We start from the raw sequence: 12,534 nt of genomic DNA on the forward strand, positions 1-12,534 counted from the left end.
CTTGATTTGATCTTCTTGGAGACCACAAAAAAATAGGCTCCCTAGTTAAATGACCAAAACGAACAACAAGCACACCAAAAAAAAAAAAACCAGGAAATGAAGATGGAGGGTCATGAAACAGATAGGTTCAAGAGTATGTTAGCTTTACAAAAGGAATTTTTACTCATCAAAGAACTCAAGCCAGTGTGTAGGATTTCAGCCCTAGAAGAGACAGAAAAGATAATGGGTCAAACGCCCTCCCCTTTTATGTATGAATTAAAGCAGAGTCCTGGAGTCAAGGCACTGATTAAACAGGCTCATAGGTTGGTCTATTGTGTGGACCCAAACCTGAAATTCTCCACGCTCACTCATCACAACTTACTGGGGGGTCGTAGCCCTGCCCTTGGCACTGAACTGAAGCAGAACACCCGTGCAAGCCAGAAAGCTGGATGGATAGCTCAGGCAAAAAAGGAAAGGCTTTTAACACAGAATGAGGAGATGGCTGAGCAGTGATATTCCTGCATTACTTGGCATCTCCAGCTCCCATGGGACCTGCCCTCAATTGCTAAAAGAGCTCGACCTCTGACAAAGACCAATGATTTCAGCAGTAATTAATGATACTGTCAAATTAATTAACCCAAGTCTTTGTCCACAGGAAAAAAAAAAAAAAAAAAGCCTCTAACATCAATACTGCTGTTTACTAGTCCTTGACCAAGCTCTATAGACCCAAACCTTCAGTGGGACACAGGAACACCCCTGACTGATGACCCAAATAAGGCCCCACATATTAAGCCCCCACCATTTATTAAGAAACCATCTCACACTAACATATTACTTGCTAACAGGACTTAGAGTGAATTAGCAGCTCTCCAAAATCTAACACTATTTTAAATAGACACAAGCCCAAGAATACCAGTGTGTATCATTCCTACAATACCTTTTGTAGGAATATCATTCCTACAATACCTATTGTTTCCTACAATATCTTTTAGATACCCTTTTGAATTATGGTGATGAAACCCTAGACAAATGCTGTAGGATTTGATTAAGCCATTTAATAAATGGCCCTCATTAAAACGCTGGTTCCCTTGTCCTTGTCTATGAGGACTGCGACTCATAACAAATACCCACGTATACATTTCCATATTATCTCTTTAGAGGATTCAGAACTATTTTCTTACACCTAACGCAGCTTTTATTCCATTTAGAATAATTACCTTCCATCCCATTTCTGACTTTCAAGAAAAACAAGACATTTAATTGACCACAGGAGGACTCTCTCAAGGGCATCAGGCTGCAAAAGCTCTTCTGTGAGCTCACAACTTAAGCTGATGTAATCTGCTACAAGAAGCTGACTTCTATTTTTAAATCATACGCTTTTACTCTGCCTTCAAAGGGCACGTATATCACCCGTTGTAACTGCTCGTAAAATACTTCACGGTGTCGTCTCCTGTCCATTTCCCTCCTAGGGTGAATCACGCTGTCAGGAGGGGGCTTCCAACCGCTCCTACGCCATCCAGCTCTGTGCATTGAAATTCATCTATTTCCTATTATTTGGTTTTTCAGAGAATAGCTACATATGGCCACACTCTCCAGGTGTCTTGTTTATCACGGTAATTTTGACAAGGAACAGATGACTAGCAGGGTCCTTCTAGAAGGCTGGGATCAAGCTTTTCCACTTCTTTGCATTTCCATCACCAAATATAGGCACTTAATAAATGCTTATTAGTGTTGCTGCTGAGAGATCTGTCATCAGGCCCATGTGCTTCAAAGGGTGCCAGAATGAAAACAGATTATTTGCTTTGTTTAATTTTAAGTTTTTCATTCATCATTTTGGTCATGCTCACTGTGTGTTATTTAAAAAGTTTTTAGCCCTTTGAAAACATGATGAGAAAAGCAATGGTTGGAAGGGAAAGTACACTTGATCTTGCTATTTATTTATACTATTCTGTTCATTTCTAAGAAGAATGAAGAGCTGTGTAATTAAATGGTGCGATTACGGAATGTGGGAGAGGGCAGAACAGAACCAGAACCCTTCCCTGGTCTGCTTGCCCCTTCAATCAGGGGCACCCATATCTCCCCCATGTCTTCCCAACAGCTTGGGTCCTCCCAGTCCCTTCTCCACCTTACATTCTGGGTGAGCGAGTGAGAGCAGAAAGGTGATGGTGCTCCCTCCCGCCTCAACACCCTCCATTCCCCCAACCCCCACCCAGAGATGCCTCTTCTAGTCTGGCCCTGCGTACCTGTCCAGCTGCCATAGTACGGGTCCCCCCATTCCCACACCTGCTCTGCTTTTGTACTCTGGTTGTAAAAACCTTTCAGGTCCTTCCAGGTGCCGTTTGCTTTCATCTAAAGGCCACTGCCTAAGTGTCCCCCTCAGCCTGGAACTCTGCTCTGCTGTGTGTTCTCCCTCGACCCAAGTCCTTCCCACTCATCTTTTCCTGTCTTGTTTAGACGTGACTTCCTCAAGGAAGCCCCTCCTAGGTGCTCCTGTGACACCATGTGTCACCTCAGACAACGATCCATCCTACCACATCACATTTACTTGCTCCATCCCCAACTGACGACCCAGGACAGGAAGGCAGGGATCATGCCTGCTTATTTGCTACTGTATCTTTGTGCATGGGCCCAGCACGCAGTGGGGCTTCCATATCGTTTGTTGGGAGGATGAATAAATGAATGAATGCATACTTAAGACTGCAACCATGGGATCATATCTGTGAGGATGAATTAGAAATCTATCTCCTCAGAAAGTGTGAGCCCAAAGAACTGAATTTATAGCAAAATACTACTTTAGTTCCGGCTTCATCAGCTGAACCATGAAGGTGGCAGCTGGCTCTGCAGAGACTGAGATTCTCGCTCCCACAGTGACTCCTAAGGGGCCACCCACAGCCGGACCCCTCTCCCAGAGGACACAAAAATTCCTTCTGGTAACACGTTTCTGAGAGATGAATGGAGACTCTGTTCAAAATGGAATCCTGCTGGGACAAAACACTCAAGCTTGCTCACAGTTAAATTTCATGTTATAAACTCCAAGCTAACAGCAAACTCCACAATTGAAATTCATTCCCAAGAAAGCAGCAAGTCACAAACTGATAACGCTCTTTCTTAACTGTAAAACCCTAGGTCAATTCCAAAACGTCACAAGGTGAGTTGTGTGGGGCCAGAATGCCCTACTGTTGGAGAAACAGTGGGTCTGGGACCTCAGACTCCATGGCTGGAATCGGAGCATGCTCTACGAATGCTAACCTGGGCCAGGTGCTAGTCTGACCCTGGGGTACGAAAGTGAAGAGATGAATCTGGTCCCTGTCCTCAGTGACAGTCCTGCCTAATATAGAGGATGATGGAGCCCTGAATATAGACTTCTTAAAAACAAATTCTTTCCCTAAATTCAAAGTACACCATGTTCAGCTATTAAATTAAATCCAGCACATAAGGGATTGTAGAGTAAGGCATCTCTCAGCTACTTCTGCATGGCAAAGGATTCCTTTAAACCATATTTTCCAAAATCAACAGATTGATGACACTTAAGAGTGGGTAGTATTTCAACATTCAAACCAAATGACCAAGGGCTTGGTTTTTATTCATCGTTATACAGCTAGTAACCATGCTCCAAAATAAAACCAAATCAACACAATTCTACGTGATATTGTCCAGCCTTCCAGAATAATCGTATTTTCAAATTTTTTAAAGAGTTATTTCTTTTAGAGAGTGAGTGAGCATAAACAGGGCAAGGGGAGTGGAAGAGGGAGAGAATCTTCAAGCAGACTCTTGAAGTGCAGAACCCAATGTCAACCTGGGGCTCCATCTCATGGTCCATGATATCATGATCTGAACCAAAACTCAGTCGGTGGCTTAACTGGCTGCCAACCAGGTGCCTGTATTTTTATTTTTATTACATGGTACATAAAAGGTGCTCAAATAAATGTTTGTTAAGTGAATAAATCAAAGGACTGGTATTACAAGGAAAATGTCAATTTTAGGTCAGTCTTTTTCTCTTAAGGAAAAAATCATGCATATTTTCTAGGATTCTAACCTTCATTTCCTTGTCTGACCTTGGGCTAGTTAACATAGGTATCATTTTCTCCACCTATAAAATTAAATCTGTGATTAAAGGAGATAGTAGATATAAAATGATGGGCACTATTCTCTGCAGATAAGGTTTTTTATTTTGTTTTAACTTCTCTACTCCGTCCTCCTCTAACCCACAAATAAAGTGTCAAAGACAAACCAAATTACTGGCCTGATTAGAAAGTCAGGAAATTTCTAATGAAGCCTGAGCCTTAATTTTCTCTTTTATAAAATGAGTGAGCTTTACTGTTCAGTTCAGATTTCTCATGAATTCAGAAATCTGCCTTGCCAAGAAGTTAGATGCTGCTACCACATTAAGGTTATTTATAATTAGAAATAAAATAAACTCTGATTTCATAGAGAGGGACTCCAAATTACAAATGAAGTTAAGATTTGGCTTTTAAAAGTATTTGTATCAATCTAATAGTACATCAGGAATTGGTGACCCAGTTCTCAAGCAACAGGAGGTCCTTCCTTCCCCCCATCCCACACGCTTCATCTATCAGTAGTAGGGTTTCCCATTCACAATTCCACATGATATACCTACAAAGAAATCTAGGGATTTTAAGCAACATCACTAATTACAAATGGGTCATTTGAAATGAGTAAGATAATTGAAATAATATTATGTCAAACCTGACATTTGCTTGCTTTTTTTTCTTCTCTCACACCCTGAAATACATCCAAATCAACCAAACAAAGAACTACCAAGATTGTATACAAGTCTCTGCATTTTCATAAATACTCAGTGTATGACTGCCACCTAGTGGTGTGGTGTATCCTCGTATGGCCAAGTAGCCAAATGGCTGAATAGATACAGGATAATTAAAATACCAAGGAAACATTGTTCTTCCGCTGCTCACCAGTTGTTTCAAGGAAATTTAAGAGCATATCACCTTCTCAGCTAACTATTCTCTTCAGACAAATTTCTGAAGAGGTCTGTTGCAGATGGAACATTAGTTAATCCCACAACCAAACCCTGCCACTTCTCAACCCACTTCACAAAACAAAGGAGTATTATTCTATTAATTTTAAAATTCATTAGCAATTAAAAAAGATTTCTCCAATAGCATGTCCTCACTTTGCAGTTTCATTTGATCTAATCTTGATTTTTAGTTATGCATGGAAAAGCATTTTGAAGTGACAACGTTACAAAAAAGTGTACATTATATGAAAATCTGACTTCAATTAGAACCAGTTACTAAATCCCAGCAATTTCCAGCTGTCTCTTCTATCTTACCCTTAGAGAATTATAGATCACATTAATTGGTATTCTGTCACATAAAAAGACACTGGCAATGATTAATTGCATCCTTGGTGCTTTTGAGTTATGTCTTCTTCACTAGAGGGATTCAAATCACACCTCATTACCTTCCAGCAGGTACCCCTCTTGGTAACCTTCATAAAATCTCCTACCTTCCTGAACTTCTCCATTTGCTTGTAGAGGTCTGGATCAAGCTCCTGTGACACATCCTTCATCCATAATAATGCCCCTCTGTATTCAGTCCGACACTGCTCCATGCGATTCACCGTCAGCCAAGTGTCTGAGATGGCCCGGTGACGAAAAGTCTCCACTTCTTGGTGAAATCGACACAAAGGATTTCTCAAAGCCAACCTAGACAAGAGGATAAAGCCACAATCTTGAAACCAAGCAAGCCAGAAGTGTGCATCCTTGACAGTTTACCTATCTTAAACTCATGAGCCTAGAACAGTGCCTGAAATATAGACAATGCTGCAGAAATATTTGATTGAAATGGATGAACTGATGAGTCAGTCAAATTAGCCATGTACGGATCCCTGTTACTTAACTGGACCACTGGGAAGTATTTCCAACAGGACTGTTGGGGGTAGTCTCATGCCTGAGCAAAGAGTGTCTGGAGTTGGTACCAACCCCGTGTTAATGGAGAAAGGTCAAGACATAACCATTTCCCATTTCTGTTCTTGGCATCCCTGTCTTTGCTCCTCTGAAGCCTGGCCCTTTAAGGAGGGATGGATTGGTGCACGATTAGGATCTCCCCTACTAGGTCATTTTAGATTACTCTCCAAATGCTAAGGCAACCTCCTGCTTGCTCCAACAGTCACAGAGAATGGAGCACAAACGGAAGCAATTTTTAAAAAAGATTTCATCTATCTATCTATTTTAGACTCTTTTTTTTTTAAAGATTTTATTTATTTATTTGACAGAGAGAAATCACAAGTAGACGGAGAGGCAGGCAGAGAAAGAGAGAGGGAAGCAGGCTCCCTGCTGAGCAGAGAGCCCGATGCGGGACTCGATCCCAGGACCCTGAGATCATGACCTGAGCCAAAGGCAGCAGCTTAACCCACTGAGCCACCTAGGCACCCCTATCTATTTTAGAGATAGAGGGAGAGAGAGAGTACATGAGCAGGGGGAGGGACAGAGGGAAGTAGAGCAATTAAACTGATTCTGTGCTGAATGTGGAACCTGATGTGGAGTTCAATCTCATGACCCTGAGACCATGACCTAAGCCAAAATCAACAGTCAGACCCTTAACTGATGAGGCCACCAGGTGACCCAAACAGAAACATGTTTAAATGGTCTAGAAAGGAAGAGAAGCACTGTAGAACTACATGTTAGGCACATTCAGATAGGTTAGATGATTGATCCTTACAGAGAAACAAAACTTGAGGATCCTACACCATAAATGTATGTGTATTATGCAAAGAGATAGAAATAAAATAATTATTATATTAGCTGTAAAATGCCATTATTTATTTATCAAAAAAAAAAAAAAAGTTTGAGGCATATCAAACTGTGGATGAAATACTCATTTTGCAGAGGGAAATACTGCCTCTCTCCTACCCAAAATGAGTAATGTCATATGACTTACACTCTTAAAATACAGTTGTTTGCATGAGGTTGCAGGACATAGATTCAAAAAATGAAAATAAGATGAGTAATTACATTTTAATTTAAAGGCAAACTTATGAAGCTGAAGAGACTAGTAATGTTAGTGAGCTGAAGTCAGTGCTTGGCAGTTTCAGCAGCACTGTCAGATTATAGATGGGGGCAATAAACTGTTTAAGGAAAAAAAACCCATTTACTATTTTCTCCCACTTTCCTCTTTTCTGTAAAGCACTGCTTTTAAACACTTGGCATTTCTCTAAAAACAGTTTGATCACATCATCCTACCTAAGTGTTGCAGGGGGTTTTCGGACACATTATGGTGCCATAAAGTAAGCTTGTGCTTTATCACCATTGGGTTAAATTTAATACTCACTTTTCATCAAACTGAATGCACAGTTGTAGCAATGACTATCAAATAAGTCAGTAAAAACAAATGCCAGTGTGAAGGTTTATAAAACTGGGGACCTTCTATTTAAAGAGAGAAAGAGGCCTCAGCTGTCCCCCTAAGGATCCTGTTCATTTCTGGACTCCTCTTTCTCTTACCTTGGATCTTACCAATTTCCCTAAACTGGTTGAATAAGAGTCTTGTGAATAGAAAACTCTCGATTTCTTTGACTGTTGTAAAGTTAGAAACCTTTGAAAACGTAATGACATGATGATAGATGTTAAGATCTTGAAGAAAAGAAGAAAGCATATAAAATCACCTCATTTTTTTCTGCACTTTGCTTCATATAAGGTTAGAAAGGTGAAAACCTGTTCCCTGCTGCTACCAGGGAGAGCATCTAGACCAAGAAAAAACTGAATAACCAGAAGTATCAAGCTTCAGTGAAAGACTGGTGCACATTTTCATGGATGAAGATCTACCCAGAGGGGAAAATTAATAAAGTATCTGCAGGTCGACTCCAAAGACATTTATCCTTTAGCAGGAAAATGCAAAAGTGACCTAATAGAAGGGCTCAAGCTAAATGCACTGTGGCATGCCCTAAAATACTATGGTATAGATGTTTTTAAAAATGTATTCGTAGGGGGTGCCTGGGTGGCTCAGTTGAGCCTCTGCCTTTGGCTCAGATCATGGTCTCAGGGTCCTAGGATCGAGCCCTGCATGGGGCTCTCTGCTCAGCGGGGAGCCTGCCCCAGCCCCCACCGGCCTCTCTGCCTCTGCCTCTGATCTCGATCTCTCTCTCTCTCTGTCAAATAAATAAATAAAATTTAAAAAAAAAAGTGTACATAGATAGCAAAAGTGTTAGTTATTTGAACAAAAAATCAATTTGCTAAATAATCAGTAAACACTGCTGTAGAGAAACTGCATGGCATGATGCTATTTATATTAAAAATATATTTTATTATATATTAAGTATATATATATATATATATATTTGCTATATGCTATATATATTAAAATTATATTCTGGTATTTCCAAAGTTACAACCATTCAAGATCTGAAAATTGAAATTCATGAGAGCTTTATGTCATCCTCTACTTCTTTATGTTTAAAAGGACTGGTTGGGATGTCATGTGCGTGGTCAGCAGCTGAGTGATATGAAACCAGAGCCATTTTGCAGGAGGTCACCTTCCAAATTTTAAAGTTCTCCAAGCTGCATTAAATTATGGATAGGATGCACTTTGCTAGTTTATAGTGGTGATACTTTGGAGTATCACTTGCATTGTTTTTGTTAACTTCTTTTACTGTTTCTGTTAGTAACTAAAGGTTAGGTTCTATAAACTTAAGGTCCTCTATGTATTCTCTGGGAGATAATTTGGCATACAACTCTGAAAGCATGTAACTAGAGAGACATAAGATAAAACATATTTGATCAGTAATGGTGACTCTAGTAGTGATTTCTGGGGATTTGGCTCTGTTTCCCACAAACGCATATACATTTTGGCATATGAGTATGTGTAAGAATTTTTCCCACTAAAATTAGTGGTAATTACACATTTTAACATATGAGAATTGACTCTTTGAAAGACTGAGAACCAGTTATCTTGGCAAGGGTGGGGTAAGTACACATGCATAGAAAATACCTACCAAGGGGTTAAAAGTGGGTCATTTCTATCAGTAAAATTTTAATTGCTTTCTAATTTTCTTTTGATTTGTCTATTCTAATTTTTTCTTCAGTGAGTATTATTTTTACAAGGAAAAACTACTACAGATCAAAAGGTACAATTAAAAATTATAAACAACACTTTTCTTGGGAAATAGACACAGAACTATTGGAAATGGTTTTCTTCAAATACAAAAGTTGGCACTGCCCACAAAGTGGGGTCCAAATGTTATTAGGAGAACCAACACATCCAGGAGTGGGACCATGGGAAACTGACACAGCCAGTCTCTTCCTGCTACTCTGCATTTCTCAGGATTTCATAGGAACATGTGTGTAACAGGCTGATGGCCTGCTCTTGGCCCACAGGGAAGGAAAGAAGGAGAAATTACGAGAAGAAAATGTTGAGTAATTTGAGTAAGTGAAATTTTCGTAGCCTGAACATTTTTGGAAACTACCTACAATGCCTTATTTAGGTATAATCTTGCCCAATATGACTGAGTGACATTTTTGGGCTTGTTAGTTATTGGGGGAGGAGGAATAGAAGAGTGTCACTTTTCTCAGGCACAAAATGCAACTATATGCAGGGGCTCTTGCTTATTCTACACCAACCATAAAAATGAGTCATGAGAGTGTTTTTTTAAAAAAAAAAGAATGTCACTCATATGCCACAATTTCCTTTCTCCCCGAGCTTCTAAAACTTAAATGTGCATCAAAATCATCCGGGGATCTCATTAAGATGCAGATTTGGATTCAGCAGTTGTGGGATGGGGCCTAGATTCTGCATTTCTAATAAGTTTCTAGGGGATGCTGCTGATGTTGCTGGCCCAGCGTCTGAGTGGAATGGTTCAGGGCATCACGAACACCACCTCTCCAAAGTTAATTGGCCCATGGAGAGCAGAGAAGGAACACTTCCACCTGGGTTCATTAGGCTCCTGCTTTAATCAGCTGCTGGAAGGGGACCAGACTTACTGCTATGAGCACTGCTCAAGGTCAAACATAAGCCTAGGCAGCACTCACAGTGATTGGCATATAACATGCTCCCTAAAGACCAGGAGAAATATGGAAAAAAACCACAAATTATTGGGAGGAAAAAAAAAATCATACATGTTATCTTAATCAGAGAGTTAAGAACAGGCTAAGAACTGAGAACAGAGCAGCTTCTCAGTCTCAGGACAGAGCCTTCTAGTAAACAACTGGAGAGTCCCCTCCATCGCTGGGTGGATTCCAGATTCTCCGCTGACCTCCCCTCCCCCCAAATGGGAGCCCCACTGAAGGCCACACACCTTTGCTGGGAAGAAAAGCAGAGGGCCTTTCCTGTTGCTTGCATCATCTTTCCTGCTCTGGTTTTATCTTGGAAGCCTTGGGATCGGAGAAATTTTCCCAGTTCGTTTTCTTCTTGAGACAAGACTGATGAAGAAAAAACCAAATGGAGCCATGAACAATGAGCATTTTTATTACAGAGCAGAGAGACACACCCCAAGGTCCTCACTCTTTCAGAGGCCAAGATGGGATGAAATTAAATCCACGTGGCAAGCTACAAGGTAAGCTCCCCCCTCCTACCATTTAACTTTCATGCTGCCCCTCCATTTACAAAAGGAGAGATCAAATTCACTTGAGCACATCTGTCAGTGTGTTTGGTGCCCTGTAATCAGAACCAGAAAATGACCTCTGCACTGAAAAGCAAGTCAATGATGTGCTGCTTCAAGCTGAAATAAAAAAGTTGGGTTTGTCTGTGGGAATCTTTTGTGCTGCCTATGACATAGAGGCAGTCTTCTCTGTTTATTCTCGCTCTCTCACTGTTTGATCTCTGCTTTCTGAGTTACATTCCACATGACAATAAAGCAATTCCAATACCTTATTCATGAGATGGGTTTTTGGTTGGAAGTGGGAGTGGGGATTGAGGGTGGGGGGTAATCAGCTTGATGTCTTCGTGGGTCTTTTTTTTTTTTTAAATAGGCATCACACCCAGCATGGAGCTTGAACTCATGACCCTGAGATCAAGACCTGAGCTGAGATCAAGAGTTGGATACTTAACTGACCGAGCCTCCCAGGTACCCCATGGCTTTATGGGTTTTTTTTTTTTTAAATGCAGAGCTGGAACAGTGAACTGGTCATGCCTAATCTTGGCCTTTTTTTTTTTTTTTTTTTTTTAAGATTTTATTTATTTATTTGACAGACAGAGATCACAAGTAGGTAGAGAGGCAGGCAGAGAGAGAGGAGGAAGCAGGCTCCCTGCTGAGCAGAGAGCCCGATATGGGGCTCAATCCCCGAACACCGAGATCATGACCTGAGCTGAAGGCAGAGGCTTAACCCACTGAGCCACCCAGGTGCCCCTCTTGGCCTTATTTTTAAAGACAACCTGAGATGGCACTGCTGGTGAGCTAATGACTGGTAGGTACATGCTTTCTGCAGAGTCTTTTGGCCATAAACTTTAAATGTTACAGAAGTCTATGTATCTTTCGACAGTGCACTTCTACTGTTAGGAGTATATTCCAAGAAATTAGTAAAATGGACACAAAGCTGCATGTGGAAAGATAATCATAGCATCAATATTTATAATAGCAAAACACTCTCTCTACACTTGGGGCTGATTTATAAAAATGTGTTTATAAAAATGTGTGTCTCCAAACAGTGGAACAGTGGGCTGTTACACGGCCACTGGTCCCCAATCTACATTCACCAACAGCTGAGCAAAGAGTGACACTGAGCTTCCTAAATGCTTTCTTTTCCAAGTCCAGCATTTCTAGGGACTTACTCTGAACGCTATTCTTATTTCACACTTCTGTATTTATGCATTTATATATCATGTTTCTCTAAAAATGCTTTTTAAATGCTACTAGGATTCTTGTCTCTATTCATAAACAATCCAGAATTCCTTCAGAAAGCATCCCATTCCTGACATAACCTCTCCAAGGAGACCCTTAGCCAGGAACCACAAATCCAATAATTGCTACTGCTTCCTTATTAATTTGTGACTATAGTTCACACTAAACTTTCCAGAGGATGAGCCTTTTGGAATTCATTCATCCTGAGAAATAAATGACTGCCCTCCTTTCTCTCTGTCCCTCAAGAATCAAGTTCACTAGTCAAAGCTCCAAGGCTGTGAAGTAGTTGATCCCTGTTTCTCTGGGACAGTAGGGCCCTCTCGGCATCTGATGATAGTGGTGTTCGTTGTTGGTCATGTGTCTATCTATCCATGAGACTCTAACTATCTCAGGACAGGGACCTCATCTAACTGTGGGCTGACCATAAAATCTTATTCAGGGCACTGTAAAGTGCTTGTTAAAGTAAATTAACTATAATTTTTGCCTTATTGTCCTCATATACTTTATTTTCCCCCACCACCTCCTATCCTACTTTATTTTACTTTAAATGCCTATTTGATATATATGCCATGATTCTCTATAGATTAAAAAAAAACTCCTATAATTATAAGAAGTTTTGTTGTTTTTTAATATTTTCTGTAACTTCTATTAACTAATATGGGACTCACTCAATTCCACAATGAGTATGTCCCTACGGAGAGCAATTTCACATTTTTGTTCACCTTTTTTTTTTGTTCACCTTTTTAA

General features: G+C 40.4%; 1 protein-coding gene across 15 annotated transcripts in view; it reads right to left on the reverse strand.

Moving 5' to 3' along the window:
• ICA1 (islet cell autoantigen 1) overlaps nucleotides 1-12,534 on the reverse strand; it is a 141,538-nt gene that overhangs the window by 99,642 nt on the left and 29,362 nt on the right. For all 15 annotated transcript variants that reach the window (XM_059171219.1, XM_059171217.1, XM_059171232.1 and 12 more), the window contains 2 exons: nucleotides 10,246-10,369; nucleotides 5,467-5,665 (listed from right to left, as the gene is read on the reverse strand). In XM_059171219.1, coding sequence (XP_059027202.1) covers nucleotides 5,467-5,665; nucleotides 10,246-10,369 — 323 coding nt within the window. The remainder of the gene's footprint in view (nucleotides 1-5,466; nucleotides 5,666-10,245; nucleotides 10,370-12,534) is intronic.

Source organism: Mustela lutreola, chromosome 4, assembly GCF_030435805.1.
Source record: "Mustela lutreola isolate mMusLut2 chromosome 4, mMusLut2.pri, whole genome shotgun sequence".
NCBI lineage: Eukaryota > Metazoa > Chordata > Mammalia > Carnivora > Mustelidae > Mustela > Mustela lutreola.